Source organism: Alosa sapidissima, chromosome 21 (genome assembly GCF_018492685.1).
Source record: "Alosa sapidissima isolate fAloSap1 chromosome 21, fAloSap1.pri, whole genome shotgun sequence".
In the NCBI taxonomy this organism is placed as follows: domain Eukaryota; kingdom Metazoa; phylum Chordata; class Actinopteri; order Clupeiformes; family Clupeidae; genus Alosa; species Alosa sapidissima.
This window is the reverse complement of record NC_055977.1, coordinates 9335279-9354670: the sequence shown is the minus strand read 5'-3', so window position 1 is coordinate 9354670 and position 19392 is coordinate 9335279. Positions and strand designations below refer to the sequence as shown.

Genomic DNA, 19392 nt, shown 5'->3' with positions numbered 1-19392 from the left:
GGGCATTTTGCAATATCTCAGTTCCTCCAAGTTGGAAACCACTCGCAAAGTCTGTACTTTTACCACACGATGGCGCCAATATTTTACATTGTAATGTAATACAACATGACAATATGAAGGAGAAAGTCACAATGAATCTTATGGAAAACATGAATTCATTTTATTTGAGTGTTAAAATGAAAATAAATTAGGGATATAATCGCTATCATGATAAAAAAAAAAGTAAAAATCACACATTTAACATCAAAGTCGGGATATAGATAACCTTTCATCTATTGTCACATGGTACGACCAGATTGTTTCATACACATCTGTCATAAGCGCTCAGCAGGTACACTAACAGGAATAAAAGTAGATTAAAAAAAAACTACAGGATCACATTCACGCAAACATTGTGGAGTGGTACAGTACATTACTGGGACTGTCCAGCAAGTGTTGACCTCAAGTGATCACCCCGTACACTGACAAAACACTGAGTGCACCGTTAAGTTCTCCCTCTGGTCCAGCCTAAATTACACCGATCGGAAAGCAAGAGTACACAATGGTAGTTGACTCTGAAGTCTACTCTCTCCTTCTTGCATGTATCCCTCTATATTTGCATCTGAATTACCTTGGACCTAATCTGCCTAGAGCTGCACCTTCAAAGTCTGTGACTTGTTTAAAGGTGCATTGCGTAGGATTTAGCGGCATCTAGTGGCGAGGGTGCTGATTGCAACCAACTGAATACCCCTCCCTATCCAAGTGCATAGGATAGCCTTCAATGGCCATCAAGTGCCGTGAAAATGCGAAAGGCCCTCCCTTGAGCCAATGCTATGGTTTGGCTATTCTTTTCTGTACAAACATGGTGGCATAACATTGCAGACCCTGTGGAAAGAACCCATTCCTTATATAGATATGAAGGGCTAACGAAAACACGGTTCGTAATTCTCCATCATTACAGACACACAAACATATATATACAGCTCTGGAAAAAATTAAGAGACCACTGCAAATTTGAATATGACCGTCAACTCATTCGAAAGTCACTCAGCAACCGTAGGATGACATCAGAAAAATGTGCAGTGGTCTCTTAATTTTTTCCAGAGCTGTATATAATGTGTATATATATACCATTATAATAGATTACCCCAAAATCCTCCACATGGCACCTTTAAATCATTTACTTTTAAGTTTATATCCTTGAATTTGACAAAAAAAGGCAGAATTTGACAATAATCAAGGTAATTAAGGACTCCATATTTAAAAGGTGAATAGCGTGTCCACCCTCAGTATCCCAGTGGCCTTTGAGTCCTACAGGCAGGCTACCCCAGGCACGTAACTGAAGCGTTCCATTCGCGGACGTATGCTGCAACAATTCGCCTTGTTCACCCGGCGGCCAGAACGAAGCTAAAGGGTACACTTGCCATTACACCTCAGTCCAGCAGATGGTGGTGGTAATGCACTCCATTTGCAAACTGCCAAAAAAAAAAGGTTCACCAAAAAAGAAGAAGGGTTCACTCATAGATATACATAATAAAGGCTAGATGTCTTATGGCGGAGTCTCTAACGGCATCACCGGCGGCCATCTTGTCACAGGCAAGCTATCTGTGGTACCTGATGTAAGGTGAGTGATCTGCATGAACACAAATACTCTTATCTCGCTGAAATCTTGATGGATTTACAAACGGTTTGGTTTCTTACAAACATTATTAACATAGCTATAATCTGGACTCGACTTACACACGTGAGTTCCTCAGTGTTCGGTTTATTAAACTTAACTTTTACCACATACATCCGCTGTTTATATCTCTTCTTCTACTAAAGGCAGAACAATGCCCCCAGGCTATAACAATGACACCTTCAGGTCACTACCTGTCATTGTACGAGACATCTAGCCTTTATTATATTTATCTATGGGTTCACTGGCCTGTTCTTCTTCAGTGAGGTTTTTTTAGCAGTTTGCAAACAGAGTGCATTACCACCACCATCTGCTGGACTGAGGTGAAATGGCAAGTGTACCCTTTAGCCTCGTTCTGGCCGCCGGGTGAATAGGGCGATTTAGCTTCCACTGTAATCTATGGAACTGGCTACACCAGACATGATAGCGGCGCGTACATTTGAAAAAAAATTGACCAGTCTTCTGAAACAACTTTTTTACGCTCAGCTAACGTGACGCTTCAGTTGCCGGGCTGGTGTAGCCCAACTGTTGGCCCAACCATGGCGCGACCAAACTCTGGTTTGCCATCACAAGCCGATCGATTCTTCAATCAAGTCTTTCGAGATCCTTTTTTTTCTTTCTTTCACTTACTCTTTACTTTCTCTTGCCTTCCATATTTATTTTCTTCCTTCATCATTAAAGAAATTGTTTCTCTATCTCTGTCTGTCCTTCTGTGTATTCCTTCAGAGTCAGCACTTACACATCCCCGTTAGATGTGAGGTTACAGCATTATCTCCCATCGTCTCGTCCCACCAGCTTCTAACAAAAGGACTTAGTCAAGAAATTCACAAAGAAATGACACCCATTTCAATTCAATGAAATCATCACTAACTATCAAATCAGTATGTCGTCAGCCTATAGCTACTGTGGCACGTATCTGCCACATTATATTAACACCTGTCGAACAGGCTGACAGCTAATCAAGAATGAAATGATTGGGAGTGTGTTATCACAAGGACTTCTATACTACATTAGGTAACAGTCACGGGCCTCCTCTCAAAGGAAGCATTTCTATGGAGATCCTGGGGGACACTGACGGTAAAGCCATCCCCGTGTGGAGGGCAACGGTATCCCATCAGGCCGTGCGGGGGTGGGTGGGTCAGTCAGTGCTCTGACTGCTGTTTCTTGTGGAAGGGCGACTTGAGACGGCTCCAGAAGGAGTGGCTGCGGCGTGTCTTCCGCTCGCCGTCCCGCACGACCTCCGCCTCGCGCTGGCGGATCTGACGCACCAGCGCCAGGAACACGTCGTCGATGTAGTAGCGGAAAGCCGCCGACGTCTCGAAGAACGGGCACTGGAACTCTCGCGCCAGCTCACGGCCCTCCTCTATCGACACCTGCGGAATTGGAGGAGGAAATGCAAGGAAAAGCAAATTATTATTGAATACTTTAATAATAATACATCATAATTTAATAATTTAAATATTATAAATAAACAATTAATAATGAATACATTCTAATCAATAAATTGCATTGCACATTTAATTCACAGAGGCAATCCACAGTGCTTTAAAAGGGACTAAAACGGTAAATACTGTAAATATAAAATAAATAAATATATATATAAAACAAGAGAAGATAAAGGAACTTGTAAGAGAGGATAAGACTATAGTAAATTGAAATGCACACTCAGGAACTTCCATAGTCCAAAATCAATCCCAGTTCTCAAAACTGACTGTCCAGACTGTATTTTTCATCCATTTACCCAACATCATATGCATGGCAGTAAAGAAGTGTACTTGACCTGCCATATGCATTTAAAAAAAAAACATTGTTAAATGTTTAATTATTTTGTATATTTTAATGTGTTTTGTTGGTAGTGTGGGAGGCTGGCTGCATTGCATCATCGGATTGAAATCTACTATCTAAGTTAAATCAGTTGCAACAAAACTACATGTATCTAAATAGAATCAGTTTCATTGTGGTTGAGACATACTGGGTTTTTTAACACTGACTGTCTACGTTTTCACAGAGAAGTTAGAGTGTGAGTGTGAGTGTGAGTGTCAGAGGGGCTTTTATGTGCATCTGTGTGACTGACTGACGTGAACCTGTGTGTGAATGACTAAGTGTTGCATCAACAAACCGCCAAGAGACTGCATACAAGTGGGCCATCACAGACACAAACACACACACACACACACACCTGTCGGAGGTGTGCCAGGTCGGACTTGTTGCCGACGAGCACGACAGGCGTGTCAACGGTGCGGCGCACGCGGTATATGAGCTGCTTGAAGTGGCGCGCCTCCTGGAAGCTGCGCCGGTCGGTGATGGAGTAGGAGATGATGAAGCCCTCGCCTGCACGCATGTACTGGTCCCGCATCGCCGTGAACTCGGCCTGCAGCGAACAGAACCGCACAGAACAATCGCACGTCAGTGGAGAACACACATAGAACACATACATAGACATAGACACATACATAGACACAAAGACACATTAACTTAAACAGTGGTTAAGGACAGTGAGTGACTACAGAAGCAACTCAAAATAGAACCAAAATATGTGGGGGGGGGGTGTAATGAGACAATCTGTCCTAATTTCATTAAGAGAAACATGTTTAATACAAAATGAGTAGGAGGGCTGATATTTCATACAGTTAAAGTGATGTGGTGTAGCCTGACGAGCCGGACCACATTAAAATGTAGGGTCTGGACACTCATCGTTCGCAGTGCTCAGTCCGAGGGGCGGGATAATCAGTTGTCTTTCAAATTCCCTCTGCACGCAATAGGACAGCGGCAGCGCTATGAGTCCCATGCGTTTCCCACCAGCGGAGCTAGTTGGCTAGTTCAAACGTTTGCCTACTTAATAAAAGCTTAACTCGTGTCACACTGTTCGCCAGCAGCAACATCCATCTTATTTGTTTTCAAGTAGCAGGGAATTCAAGCCAAACCGTTGCAACTCTGCCATCAATCATTATGTTAAGCCCACCTAACGACTCTATACACGATTTCATTGGCCTGATTAAGTTTCAATTTCTGGAGCTCACAAGCCAACGGAGAGTTGCTAGACTAGCCCTGGCAGCAAATGTAATTTGCGGCCGCTAGGGGCGCGTCTAGATTTCTAGGCTAGATGTGGTGTACAAAAGACAAGGAATAGCGCATGAACATGGAGTTAAATAAGAGAAAGATAAATTGAGTGGTTGTGATGACAACAGGAAAATGAGAGAGAGAGTCAGTTACAGTGGGAGAGGGAGAAGTGGAAAGAGATAGATAGGGAAAGAAAGAGTGAAAGGTATAGAGAGGAAGAGAGAAGAAAGAGAGAGTGAGAGGTCGAGAGAGAGATAAAACGAGAGGTAGAAATAAAGAGAGAGAGAGAGATGTACCTGTCCAGCTGTATCTAAGATGTCCAGGTTGGCAGGCTCATCATCGATGCGTATCTGAGTTTTGTATGCATCCTCTGAGAACACCAAACACAGACAAACAAACACACGTACACACAGACAAACAAACACACATACACACAGACAAACAAACACATTACAGACGCACACAGATACATACACACTGATTGTTAAACGTGTAATCTGTTTTAGTGTACGGCTACCACTTGTATCTGTGCATTTGACTTGCTAGTAATCTTTGACTCTGTAGTGATTGCAAACTGCATCCACACACATAGAGCAATCTCCTCTAACTAACACATCAGGCTTCACGCTACAACATGGAAATAATGGCTGCATGTCCTTGCCAAATGTGTGTGTGTGTGTGTGTGTGTGTGTGTGTGTGTGTGTGTGTGTGTGTGTGTGTGTGTGTGTGTGTGTGTGTGTGTCTGTGTGTGTGTTACGTAACTGCTGGGTTAACCAACAAATTGAGCTAAGCGTCTACAATGAGGAAGGACAAATAAAAAAGCTTGCCTGAATAATAAAAAAACAACAGATTTGCCAGACAGATTTCCTACACACACTGAGAATATCAGGCACACTACTTAGTAAAAGGTAGCACTCACAGACACTTTCCAATACATCCATCAGTGTCTGAGGTGTGACTATATTACATAATGAGACTAATGTTGTCATTCAATTGTCATAAAGTATTATACATAGACTTCTAATAACAGTCTTGTTATTTAATACATGCATCTCATATGCATTGTGGTCTGGCATATTAATTATACTGGTATGCATTGCTCTTTTGGTGGGTAAGGTTGTCTGGGTTGGTGCTGGACAAAGCCACAAGTTATAGGAAGTTGACCACTTTGTCTGTTTGATTTGCAGGCGTGGTGGAACAGTGGCAACGTCACCGTGGTAACGTCACCACGGTAACGTCACCGCTTGACAATCAGTTGGCCAGCGTTTGCTTTGGATAAAAGCATCTGCTAAATACCACCTCAACCAAGCCAACTTTGTGACCCGACAGAGACACTCTTTATGCTTAATATAACATTAGATCAGTTAATTCATCGACATATCAGAGTACCGGCATCAAGTCAGTGAAATGCAGTTAGCAACTAACCTGGATGCGTTTCCCAAAAGCGTAGTTGCTAACCTGTTAGCAACTTACAGTAGTTGGTTGGCAGTGGGAAATTGCATTGCAACCAACAAAGTTGCTAACTTAGATAGCAACTATGCTTTTGGGAAACGCACCCCTGAGGTACAAATTAAGGATGACTTAATTATAGTACTGCAACACAAGTGATGCTATATCTTACACAATATGTCCATTAAAATACATGTTATTACATATACATGAGATATATTCGTATTTTATCCACAGGGGGGAAAGTGGCCAGCGTGAGGTTCGTTGTACTGTGTAGGCTGCTGCAGGGCTGTGATGAGCGGAGGACTTAGAGAGCTCTCACCTATGGTGGGGTCGTGATCCTCTGGAAACCTGTGGCTGATGAACTGCATGATGATAGCTGAGGAAAGAGGGAGAGAGAGGGGGAGGGGGTGTAGAGAGGGGGAGAAAAGGAGAGAGAGGGAGAGAAAGAAAGAGAAACAGAGAGGGGTGTAGAGAGGGGGAGAAAGGAGAGAGAGGGAGAGAAGGAAAGAGAAACAGAGAGAGGTATAGAGAGAGAAGGAGAGAGCGAGAGAGGGAGAGAAAGGGTATAGAATGAAAGAGAGAAAGGGAGAGACAGTGAAGAAAAGGGAGATAAAGAAACTTTATTACATAATCTGGTGCAGCTCAGAAGATGAAAGTCTGCTTTCCTCTCCTCCCTCTCTCACTCCCTCCCTCTCTCTGTCTCTTTAATCCCTGTTCAGGCAGCTCTTCGTACTGCTGCACACACACACACACACACACACACACAGACACACACACACACATCCCTCTTGCTGTGAGAATGTATGGCACATCTCGTTTCCATGGTGACAGTGGGGTTACTCAGGTTCAGAAGAGCCTGTCTGTCTCTTCTCTCCCTCCTTTCCCTCAGCAGTCTCTTCATATATATATATATATATATATATCTACACCAGGTGAACTCCCTTGGTTTCCGTGGCAACAGTATCCAGCATGGGCTGCCAAGCTCCCGTGTTTTCTCGGCAACAGACCTTTGACCACACCCATGCCTAATGCAGCAGAGAGTCAACACCCTTATAGCGCAGGCGTGTGGGTGTGGGTGTGTGTGTGTGTGTGTGTGTGTGTGTGTGTGTGTGTGTGTGTGTGTGTGTGTACATTACAAAGTGATCAAGGGACAGAGAGAAAGATGAATGAATTAATCATTTAAGATGAATTAAGATGAATTAATCTGGTCAGTGTAAGCTGTCCCTGATCAAATAGAGAGATGGAGATAAAAAAAAGTATTTAGGGAAATCAAACAGTTGGACAGACAGAGAGAGAGTGAGATAGAGAGAGAGCAACAACAAAACTCTCTCCAAACTAACTCATTATAGTTGAGGGATAGTTAGAACCTATGCTACTGATGTTGGACCACATCACAAATTTACATAAACAGCATTTAAAAATGTGTGTACCCAGTAGATGCCGTTAAATTTAACCAAAATCCCCTTGGTAATGGCATCTCCACGGATGAATTTACAATTCCAGTCCACCCATACTACAAAGGGCCCTTCTCAAATTATTGAATCTAGTTCTTCAAGATGGCTGCTTCCTTGATGTCTACTAATTAAAGAGGTATCTGTGTGAGCAGTAACCTCAATCCCTGTTTACAGGCCTTTCTTTTTGAACACTAATGTCAAGTCAAATTGGCTTCTTACCAATACCCAATTACTGCACTACAGATCAATTCAAAATCCTCCAAAGTGGTGTAGGGGGTAAAATGAATGACATCATCCAATCAATATATTTGGGAAACAAGTGAGAAGTCAAAACTGGCAACAAAAGAACTAAATACTTCACTCAAGGGCATGGGTCGAGACAGGGTTGCAGTTGCAGGAACCACACAACGTTTCACTCAAGGCAACGCTGTCCAAGAGAATGGACCAATTTCACAGTGTCTATGTGTCCAGCCTCGTTGATATTAATGACACCTTAATTGGCAGGGTAAAACGTCTTCCTGTTTTTGTCTTTTCTGTAGACTTTCCTTTTACCGTCTATGGGACTGTGCTTTTCCACAGGAAGTTGATTTACACAGTGGCCCCATTTTGTGAAATTGGGCTTATTACCTTTGTTTAAAATGTTAAAAATGCCTCAGGAAACTTGGTCTCAAAGTCAATGCACTAAAAGGAAAAGCCTGAAGAGAATGTTCTGGAATAAACATAAACAAATAAGACATTTCCAATTAAAATCTGGTCCATATTTGACATCCTCCAACCAACTGCATTTATGAAAGTGAAATATGGGGTCTACTCAGTTAGACTGTACTAGATGGAACAAACACCCTGTAGAAACCCTGCTAGCTGAATTCTGTAGAGATTTCCAAATGTCCAAAGCAAGACACCCACAAATGCATTCATGGCCAGTTTCCACTATTGATTAATATTGAAAAGAGGTCACTATTGATTAATATTCAAAATAAGCACTTCAATCACAAAAACTCAGCCTCAAGTCCAGTCCCCCAAGTCAGGTCGTCTTGAAACGACGACAAAGTTTAGAACTCCATTATTGTTAATGGAGCAAAGCCCATTGGCGGCATCTGATGCACGTCGACGCCAAAGTTTAGAAAATTGTTTAGAGGGTTGTTCTGTCTCTTGAGCGAATCCATAGACGCGAAAGTCGTCACCAGTGGGTGTTAGCCTTAACACAGATCATGTTCAGATCAGCACTGTTTTCCAGCCATCAATCAGAATTAACCAAATTACATTTTTAACTGCTACATTTTTAACTGCTAAATCTTTACCTTTGGAATGTTGAGAGTCATTTTACTGGAGATTTGAGGCATTATGCATTTTGTGTGAGCAATTCTGGGTTTTGTGTGTAGAGTTTTGAAAAATACAGTTTTAAAAATGTGGAAGGGATGTAGTATTTTTAATCTCGTGGTAATCGTAGTTGTTTTGACACAGTACAACCATGTCACTATCAAATGTAGGACATCAATAAAGTTATATTTAAATGTTGTGAATGTCATTTCCATTAAAGTGTAATCCACTATTTGCGATGTGGGGTTATAGCATATACCGGGCCAAGCTCTGTAGTGGTTGATCAACAAAAAATACTGCCTCCACTGCTTATTTGATGTGTTTTAATGCAGAAAAACATCCGGGGTGAATTTTTGCCGAAATTACACTTTAAGTGCACGTGGTTGGTGTTCGATATGAGAAAACACTACTCTTAAAATGTACGCACTCCGCCAGTAAGCACACAGAATGAAAGTGTTCTCACGGAAGTACGCCAATCGAGACAGAGTGATGAATGAATATGTACGCATTTTTGTGTTACTCTTCCCATGAGTGTGTGGTTATAGTGCCGTGCGTGTGTGTATGTGTATGGGTTTAGGTGTGTGTGTGTGTGTGTGTGTGTGTGTGTTTGTGAATATGTATGCATTTTTGTGTTACTCTTCCCATGAGTGTGTGGTTATAGTGCCTTGTATGTGTATGGGTTTAGGTGAGTGTGTGTGTGTGTGTGTGTGTGTGTGTGTGTGTGTGTGTGTGTGTGTGTGTGACAAAAGGACGCTTACCACTCTTTCCGACTCCTCCCTCTCCCAGCATCACCAGCTTGTACTCGCGGGAGAGACCCCCGGGACTCCGTGAGGACTCCATTCAAATGACTGGGAAAACACACACACACACACACACACACACACACACACATACAGGCACAAACACGTACACACACACACACACACACAGGCACAAATGCACACACACAAACACACACACACAAACAAGCAGGACCCACGCACATAGACAAACAGAAAAAAATGCAAAGGAATTATGCAAAGGAATACTGTGCAAACACATCAGTATCGTCAGTGGCGACACTCTAATTCTATTCTCAGCTTGTGACACAGCCCAGGCTAAGAGTTCTAAAATTGTCTGTTTGATTTGCAGACAAACGGAAATGTGACTCATCTGTGGCACACTGTTCATGTGACAGTGTGATGCTCCTCTGGCTTGCTCCACACAAAGGCCATGTAGTTTGTCAACAGCTGGCCAAAAGAAAAAAAGAAAGAAAGAAAGAAAGAAAAAAACTTTCCCCAATGTATCCCTGCCATTCCACTACAGACCTTTTTCACAGCAGCAACCATTTTGACATGAAACAGTAGGGAAAAGCACAAGTGATACTTATTACGTTAATGAAGTCTCTGTTCAGTCCCTGGCCTTGCCATATATTTCATTTCAACCATGGCTGCTGTGAAAAAGGTCCATTGTGAGTCTCTCAGGTGACTAACATATCCCACGACATAAAACATAGGGTGTTCAACCGAAACATCAGAGCCAAATCTAAAGAATAAAATGCATGTAGATCCGGCTCGACTGGTTTCTGGTTCTGCTTGGTTCTGGTTCCATAGAAAGGCTTAGTACTGATACATAATCAAAACCGGATTTTTTAGTGTGCATCAAATATGTCAGCATCAAACACTTTTCCAGAACCGCTTTTCCGCACACCCAATGAAGGGAGAAAAGAAAGACTTGTTCCATGTGACATGTAGCCTATTGTTCCATAAATTGATGCCCCACACACTGTTCCAAGAGTGTAACTCAATAATAGTGGCTTACTGAACACAAGAGGCAATGATTGGTGCCAACTGCCAGTCTCGGTTAATAGCTTATTCTGGATCCGGGCCACACCCGCATGGGTTCTGGGCCAACACCGGCTCCAGTCTCAGCTGTATGACAGGAATCCGATATGGAACACAGAGTGCAACACCAAACATGGAACACAGAGTAGACCCTTACTATGACTTAACAAAGTACAGTTATTTGCTGTTTGTAGGGCTCTGCCCTAGCGTAATGCCTTTAAATAGATTACATTTACCCAAGATTGACGTCTCTCGCAGAGTGTTATTACACTAAATGGGTGAAAGATTAGGTCTATAAGTATTGCTGAGAAACAGTGTGAGTCAGTAAATTCACTTCCACCTCCAGTTCTAGAATGTCCACACAGTGCAAATTGTTTGAAAGGATGTAAAATGAATTATGATGTATTGACAAACCTTATTTAACTAGGACTATCACATTAAAATCTAATACATTCAAACAATATGAAAGAGACAATTGCTACCATGACTGGGGGTATTTCAATTGAAATTCATTACCATAATCATGTCAAGATTACATGCTGTTTAAAAAGTGTTAGAAATGTAGTCCAAACACAAACTATTCGTATAATTCAATTTTAGTGACTTTTTTTTTGTAGGCTACTGCAGTCAAAACGGGTCCTTCTGCTTCAGTCCTAAGTCAAAGGACGACTTTCTTATTTGTTAATGGCACAATTAAGTTTTGTGCTTAACTGTACAAAAGCTCTATTATGTGCAGATCTTAAGCACATGTTAACAAGACTCTATATGCAAGACAAAAATAGCGTGCTGAACGACGACCAGGGAATACGGGAATGTATGACCACTGCACAGTGACTATGTCTATGCATATGTTGCAATTCCTGAATATTCCTGGGCCCAGAGATAGTGAACTATAAGCTATTTTAGATCTGTCTGGGTGGCATTTAAAGTATCAGGCACGATATCAGTATTTTCATCAGAAGAACCTTGCATCGTTCCCTGAGAAAAAAAAAAGTTTCACTATTTTCTAAGGTTCTGTCAATTCGAAAAAGGCGTGAGAACCATAGTCCGAGAGTTCTACGGAGTGAAACGTTCTTCACTTCCCGTTTAGGACTCTGCATTCTTTGGAGCCACGGTTTTAGGAGAGGCCCCGGACTTGTGGTTTGGCTGGGCCTATGCAGTTTCAAGTGCAAATGGGGAATGTATCACATCGTTAGCAATTAAAATCCCAACCTGAACATTGGTCCTTATTACAAAGGCCATTATAACACGACGTGTAAATTCCATGTAACTAAACTAAGTTATGCCCATAGCAAATACATATTCCAAATTGTAATGAGCTAGTCTATTGTCATGTAGTTGCAATATACAAGGCGAATAACTGAACGATTAATTTCTGCCCAGGGTCAATACAAGGTGATTGTGACCCTGGTGTAGCCTAACTTCACTAACTTTAGCCTACTGTGTGTTTTATCTTATGAGGCATTGTGTAAATGCTTCAAAAACACGACTTAAGAAGTTACATCCAAAGTGTGGTCAGGGAACTTAAAGACTCATTTTTTTCTGCAAATTGCAACACTTGTGCATCTAACGTTAATGAAGTGAGAGAGCCGCTGTATCAGCTATGCATCGTTACGGAGAAACATTTTAACTTCAGTGTATCGAAAAACACTTGTAGGAAATAGTAGTTGAGACTTGTAACGAATTTAACAAAACAGAGCTTTCATTTACAAGTCTGTAAAATGCTCATTCGAAACATTATGGGTACGAGTTGTGAGTGCAGCTTCATGTCAAAATAATTGTTTATGTAACTAACAATGCAACCTCAAGTCGTTTTCTACTAGAATGAATAGCCTAAGTTAGCTTGCTAACTTCAAAGCTAATCATTAAAAACTTTAATACAGCTAAAACAGTGCTCTCATACATGCTAAAGCAATTTCCAACATTAATATATTTAAAAAGAACCGATAAACTTACTTGTGTCACAGAACTGTCGACTTCATCATTTTCCAAATACAGATGCGACGGGCATAAATCGTTTGATGTTTGATTATTCTTGCCACACTTATCTTTCACTGTAAACACTGGTGCGAGTGTCACTAGCCTGTAGGGTCCTACTGCCCGCAGATTTACGGTCTCAGCCGATTCAGGAAGCTGGAGTACTGTATGATGGCAGCCCTTGACCCAGGCAAGGGCATAGTCGGTCACCTTGACATTTCTATTGGTCTGTTTTGTCAGCCACTGTAGCATATGGTGATGGCTACCAAAAGTAGCCAACCTCATTGCATACCTTAGCCTACTACATTGTTAAAATATGGTAATAAATATAATCATATATTGTAATACATGGGCGTTTCTCCAACTCCAGGCACTTTTGTCCTTGTGGTTGTTTTTGTGGAAAAATATAATATTTTTGTTTCAATCATGTCAATTTGCAAAGGCCAGATCACCAGCATCCTATAAAAAATTAATCATGCCTATATATTCTGATTTACTGCTCTTAGGGGCTTTTATCAGTGGATTTGGCTGTTTTGAGCTTGTCCCCAACCCAGACTTGTAAAATACACTAAAATACACAACCCAGAAAAAATACACAACCCAGACTGTTAAAATACACTAAAAACAAATTAAACCTAGATGATTTTGTACCATGTTTGTTGCAAGAAAGATTTAAATAAACACATACCATTTCAATTTCTAATGCAAATAATATATTCCACCACACAAACTATTTCCAGTAATGCTTTTTACCTAAAAATGTTTATTTGTTTACCAAGGGAAAACATAGTGTTAGTAAAGGGGAAGGTTGATGCCAAATATCAGAGACATATGGTAATCGGAAACTGAAGAAAAATAATTGTAACCATCACTGGAGAATAAAGTATTTTTATTCGACGTCATTTCCACAACAGCTGTAACTTTGTCAAAATATGCAAAATAAGTGAAAAAAAGCATATTGTGTGTATTTTGGATACATTGTACAAAAGTATCTGGGCATGGCAAAAGTATCAGGGCATGGCATCACAGTCATTTCCACCACAAAGTGAGGTCATTTCCACAACAATATTCCATGTCATGCAATTGTGCCCAGTATCATACTTTGTTTCAAGACATATTAATGAGTGTATCAACAATTTTAAATGTGTGTTTGGAGATAATAAAATTTGCCACAGAAGAAACACCCACATGGGGCAGCCGTGGCCTACTGGTTAGCACTTCGGAACTGTAACCGGAGGGTTGCCGGTTCTGACCAGTAGGCACGGCTGAAGTGCCCTTGAGCAAGGCACCTAACCCCTCACTGCTCCCCGAGCGCCGCTGTTGATGCAGGCAGCTCACTGCGCCGGGATTAGTGTGTGCTTCACCTCACTGTGTGTACACTGTGTGCTGTGTGTGTTTCACTAATTCACGGATTGGGATAAAAGCAGACACCAAATTTCCCTCACGGGATCAAAAGAGTATATATACTTATACTTATACCCACATAGGCTACACACACACACACAGACACACACACACACACACTGTGTAGATAGGCTATAGAGGGAGTCTATAATTTATTGGTAGCCTATTTACCTTAATAGATATAATTGCTGTGCCTGTAGGCTATTCAGGGTAGCCATTCTCAATAGGCTAAAATCACACTGTGAGGGCCGTATGTTTAGCAAGGACTGATAATTGGAGCTTCAAAAATATTTCACTTGCAACATATTTTCTTTATAGAAATATAGCAGAGACTCGTATGAAGTTAAAAGGTATCACTTGTGGTACTCCTCCAAATTTTAAAGCAACACCAAAGAGTTTTTTGTACCTTAAAATAATGTTTTAAAAATCGTTTCAGTGGTTCATCAACTCGTAACAGGGTGAACGGCAATTCTGCATTCGCTTTGCGGCCCTCTATCGGCTATAACCACACTATGTAAGTTTGCCATATCGGGTAGCGGATCTGTAGTTCGATGGAATGAGACATAAGAAACTACAAATTTGACTTGCATCTGATGTCGCAATACATCGTACTTTTATAAGTTATGCAAAATATTCTACCTTGTCTGTGGACATCGTTATTTGCAAAGCCGGTGCTGGATAAACAAATAGCGTGCGTGCGAAAGAGGGAAAGTTCTTTGGTGTTGCTTTAAGGGTTTTTTTTGTGATCTACCAAAAAGTGTCCCAAATTACTTGACCCATGTGAAAGGATACAGCTTTCAAGTGACAAAAACGGCAAATTCCCAAGCTCACTTGAAAATAGCCGGACATGAAAGTCCACATGGACTACAATTGAAATTTCATATGAACATATCATTCCACAAAATGTGTCTTGTTCTCTATCATCAACTTATTCAAGTAGTAAAACTAGCCTGACCCAAGGTTGCTACACCTGGAGACATAATCATCTGGCAGGTTTGCTTGAGAACAAGAGAAGTGAAAGTATGCAGAGCTAATATCAGAGGTAAGAGAACACACAAGACCAATGGAGATAGGTGCTATAGAGGCTTTATAGCAATGTCGGCCACAACACTTCTGCTAGATTTTGTTTTTTGGTCACTGAAAGAAGCTGTAGAACAGTTCTTGGAGGCTGCTGAAAAAGCAAACCAATGGCTGTGTCTGAGGCACAGACTACTTGAGGTCATGTTGTAACCTGAACTGACTCACTGAGGGGTCCTTAATGAAATTAAGAGAGTGAAACATGGATCTAGTGTATCATTTTTTTTTATTTGCACATCCATTGTGTTAACAAATTTTACATACATTTCAGCCTCAGTGTACTATTGTTAGCATAGACTTATTAGCATTATGCAGGTTTTTTTCTTTTTTTAAACACATACCAGATTACTTGTCCTCAAATAGCCATTGTTTATCCCTTTCCCAACCCCACATCAAATAAACCAATGACCACAGAATTTTGGAAAATGGGCCAAGCAGGTATCACAATGATGCAATTTTCTTTTCTGTTTTCTTTGTACCATAAGTTTCTCTGTACAACACACAACAGCAAAACTCAGGGAGAGAGGGGACAAGTGAAAGCCAGGAAAATTAAAATGTGATTCAGACCTCAAACAGCAAATATATTAAAATAATAATAATAATAATTAAAATAATACAATAATAATACAAATTAAACATCAGAAGAAGACATTTGCATACAGGGACAATACCCTTAACCATTCAAGGGGTTTACAAGAAGTCACGACAGGCCGGGGTCAGGCATCAATACGGTGCAGCAGTAAATCAGAACAAACAATCATTTACACAGAGTTATGTTCATATACAGTGTATTTATATAAAACCAAGTTCTCCCAGACACAGCTATGGTGGCCCGGAAGGGGACCGAGAAGCAAGGAAGGAACGTTACGTTTTTAGGCTAAATAAAAAAAAAGGATTCTTCTTCAGGGGGTTGCTAAACTTGTAATGAAACAGGAAAATGTATGTACTGATAAAAACATAGTAATGTAATGTAAACGTTAAAAAACTCTTTCAAGAAATACAATAATTGGAGTGTTAGACAAAGCGACAGCCAGAATAGTGGAACTTGCAGGGTCAAAGGGTTAGAGGTCCATAATCGAGTTTGGCCAGTTATCCCCATTGTTCTTTAAAAATTGTCCCTATTGTGGTCCGTTACTTTATGGTGCCTAGGCGTGTCGGAAAATAGCAGAATTCAGTCTGCAGGTTTTATATACTCAACACAGCTGTGACTGAAGTTGAACTTTCATTGCATGGCTTTGTCTGCATAGTAGGAAAGGTCACATAGGCGTTGTGTTGTGATTGTGAGTCTGTGTGTGTGTGTGTGTGTGTGTGTGTGCATGTCCAAATGGGTGTGGATGCATATGTGCATGCATATTTTGAACTAAGACCTTTTGCTTCCTGTGAGTTTAGGGCTCTGCTCTCATTTCAGGTCTTGTTGGAGGCAACATCCTCTCTTCCTGTCAATGTGTCTGTGTGTGTGTGTGTGTGTGTGTGTGTTAGTAGAGAGAGTGAGAGGGTGTGAGGGTGAATGCATCTCTGGGTGTGTACTGGTGTGTAAATTTCAACCACACTCTTATTTCACGTAAATGTGTGTGTGTATTTGTGTGTGTGTGTGTTGTAGAGAGGACATGAAAAGAAGTTAGACAGACGCCATGGGACAAGGGGAGAACAAAGATGACAAAGGTTTGTAGACTGAAGCTAGTCATGGAAAAAGAGAATGTGGGGAAAGGGACAAAAAAAAAAGAAAAGAAGAAAACATTTGGCCTTTATCTGCCTCTTTGCATGAGAACTATCCTCAAAAAGCCCCTGCACACACACACACACACACACACTTTAACAGTATTTGCCTGTCCATGGTGCTGTTATGCCAGCCAATCTCTTGGCTTCTGTCCTGTGTGAGTCTGTGTGTGTGTGTGTGTGTGTGTGTGTGCGAGCATATGAGTGCTCTACCCCCAGGCTTTCCGCAGCAGTGACATCACTGGGAAAACACACACATACACACACTCATCATCACAAAAACACTCATGCTACCTTACGCACACATACATGTAAACACACACTGCACCCCCCCCCCCCCCCCCTTCCATCTTTCTTTCTAACGCAAAAACACACACACACAACCAACTGTTGTGCACCACATTCTACTGTGTGTGTGTGTGTGTGTGTGTGTGTGCATTTGGTTGGTTGGGGATATGGTGCAAGACCTGATGTGATTGAGCCATGGTTCACTGCCCATCAGGATCATTTAATTCAATTGTGCTGCGGACCGAATGACGGGCGGGCAGACTGGCGGTCAAGCGGGTAGGCTCTTAAAGGGACAGTCCACAATTATGGCAAAAGGTTGCTGATATTTGAGCTCAACTGGGAATAAAAATGATCTCCTCCACACACACACCCAGAACAGGCAGCAGGAGGTCTGTGTAAAGCAAGCAGCTGAACTCGACAAATAAATGTGCTGGATGACAATGGCAGACTTTACAGGGGCCCATTCAGGCTGCTGCCCGTGTGCCCTCAGCAAGGAGACCGTATAAAACAGACAGACCCAGTGGGCACCACCACTGACTCCCTTCTGTCCCCGCAAGGAGGCAAAATCAGGCCCTTAACACCCTCAGAAAAACAAAAGGTACTGTTAAGGTTCTCTAGGGTACAACTTTTGCCAATATATCCTACAGGGGGCACAATTAAGCCCTGAGGTACTACATGTAATATGATAGATAGATAGATTGTTAGATACTTTATTGATATGCACTGTCTCTGAACCATTTATGTACCTTCTCTAAACACATTTACTGGTTAAGGGGTACAATTGTGTGCCCTGGGGGTACTGCTACAGTGACAAGCATTTTGTATCCCTAAAGGTAAAATTGTACTTTATTTTCTGAGACAGAAGCCTGCTCCTGGTCCTCTGGTGCCCCTGTATTAAAGCAACACAGTGCAGTTAATTTACCTTACAACAACGGCTTCAAAATCATTCTGATGCTACACTGACTTATAATATGGAGAATGTGCACCTGGTACGTTTGATATTGCACTATTTAAGGTTGTTGATCGATTGGGTACGTTCATGACCCTTTTAGACGTTTTTTGACTGTATACCGTCTTAGCACTAAAAGGCATTGAATATTGATGCTAGATATAAATTATTCCATGGTGTTTCTATTACACTCAGAGTCTCAGTTACTGGGTGTGGTCATGGTCACACAATTTACCTGGCAAAAAAAAGTTTTTAAAAAGATAACACGGACATCTTCACACTAATGTTTGTTGGAGCAGAGTTTATGAAGGGGTATAATAATTACTTAACTTATATATAGATGGTGTTGGGGCATCAAGAATCCATTGCGTATGAATATTGAAATTCAGTAAGAAAAACAAGAAAGTAAGAAGAGATTTTAAGTTTCCTATGTTACAGTATGTACAGCTGGCTCCAACAAGAGCAAAGAAAGAGAGACAGGATGAGCCGGAATAAAAAATGTGTGTGAGTTTTGTGTACGAATAGAACAGAATCTATATAAAATGGCAGCCGCCGCACGAGACCCTAAGTCTCAAAGCTCTCTCCAGTCTTTCGGCCTATTCACACCAAGAACGATAACGATAACTATAACCATAACGATAAAAGCGTTCACACTGAACAACGATAAACAGTCTCTCCTTGTGTTAATGAATGTGACAGCTAAAATTTAAAATTAGCTTTTTATCGTTCTCAAAATCACTCTGAAAGTGATCCCCAACAATATTGTTCATTCTTCATGTCGTTATTGTTATAGTTTATGTGTGAACGTCGTCATTCATATTAACGAGAACGATATTTGTTTATAGTTATCGTTCTTGGTGTGAATGGGCCTTTTGCCTCTGTCAGGTATTCTGACTCCTCTGTTTATGAGAGGGGAGAGGTCGATGCGCCTCTATTGTTCTTTTTAATTGGTGCAACCCGCCCCCACAGTCCCAGCTGATCTATAAATTATTATGACGGCTTTCCTCTCTAGAACATTTCTGGTTCTGATCTGGTGGCGATATGGGTCAGATCAGGGTCGGATCTGATTCAGAGTCAGCGGCTATCTCTGTGTGTGTGTGTGTGTGTGTGTGTGTGTGTGTGTGTGTGTGTGTGCACTGACTGAGTGTGTGTTTGTGTGTGTGTATGAGTGTGTGTTTTCTGGTCTTGTTCATGTTGACAAAACAGCCTTTGCTG

At 41.3% G+C, this 19392-nt stretch overlaps 2 protein-coding genes across 3 annotated transcripts in view; both read right to left on the bottom strand.

Moving 5' to 3' along the window:
- Positions 1 to 138: 138 nt before the first annotated feature.
- rit1 (Ras-like without CAAX 1) lies at positions 139 to 12879 on the bottom strand. Of its 2 annotated transcripts, none has more exons than XM_042075826.1 (6): positions 12723 to 12879; positions 9702 to 9791; positions 6489 to 6545; positions 5014 to 5087; positions 3837 to 4028; positions 139 to 3030 (listed from the first exon to the last, which is right to left on the bottom strand). In XM_042075826.1, the coding sequence occupies exons 2-6, from the start codon at positions 9781 to 9783 to the stop codon at positions 2800 to 2802; spliced, it is 636 nt and encodes a 211-aa protein (XP_041931760.1). In that variant the 5' UTR covers positions 9784 to 9791; positions 12723 to 12879; the 3' UTR covers positions 139 to 2799. The 2 variants fall into 2 exon arrangements, with proteins under 2 accessions (XP_041931760.1, XP_041931761.1); XM_042075827.1 differs by having other exon boundaries at positions 9702 to 9819; positions 12723 to 12865.
- Positions 12880 to 18947: 6068 nt separating this feature from the next.
- Positions 18948 to 19392, bottom strand: part of syt11a (synaptotagmin XIa) — a 26523-nt gene continuing 26078 nt past the window's right edge. The window contains exon 4 of the mRNA XM_042075823.1: positions 18948 to 19392. This exon is cut by the window's right edge and continues 2278 nt beyond it. The gene's annotated coding sequence lies outside the window, so the exon portion shown is untranslated.

Coding starts and splice junctions, on each gene's coding strand:
- rit1 (XM_042075826.1), bottom strand. CDS start 9,783: ATGGAGTCCTCACGGAGTCCCGGGGGTCTCTCCCGCGAGTACAAGCTG. Junction 6,546..9,701: donor GGGAGGAGTCGGAAAGAGTG/GTAAGCGTCCTT, acceptor CTCTTTCCTCAG/CTATCATCATGCAGTTCATC. Junction 4,029..5,013: donor TCTTAGATACAGCTGGACAG/GTACATCTCTCT, acceptor TGTTCGCTGCAG/GCCGAGTTCACGGCGATGCG.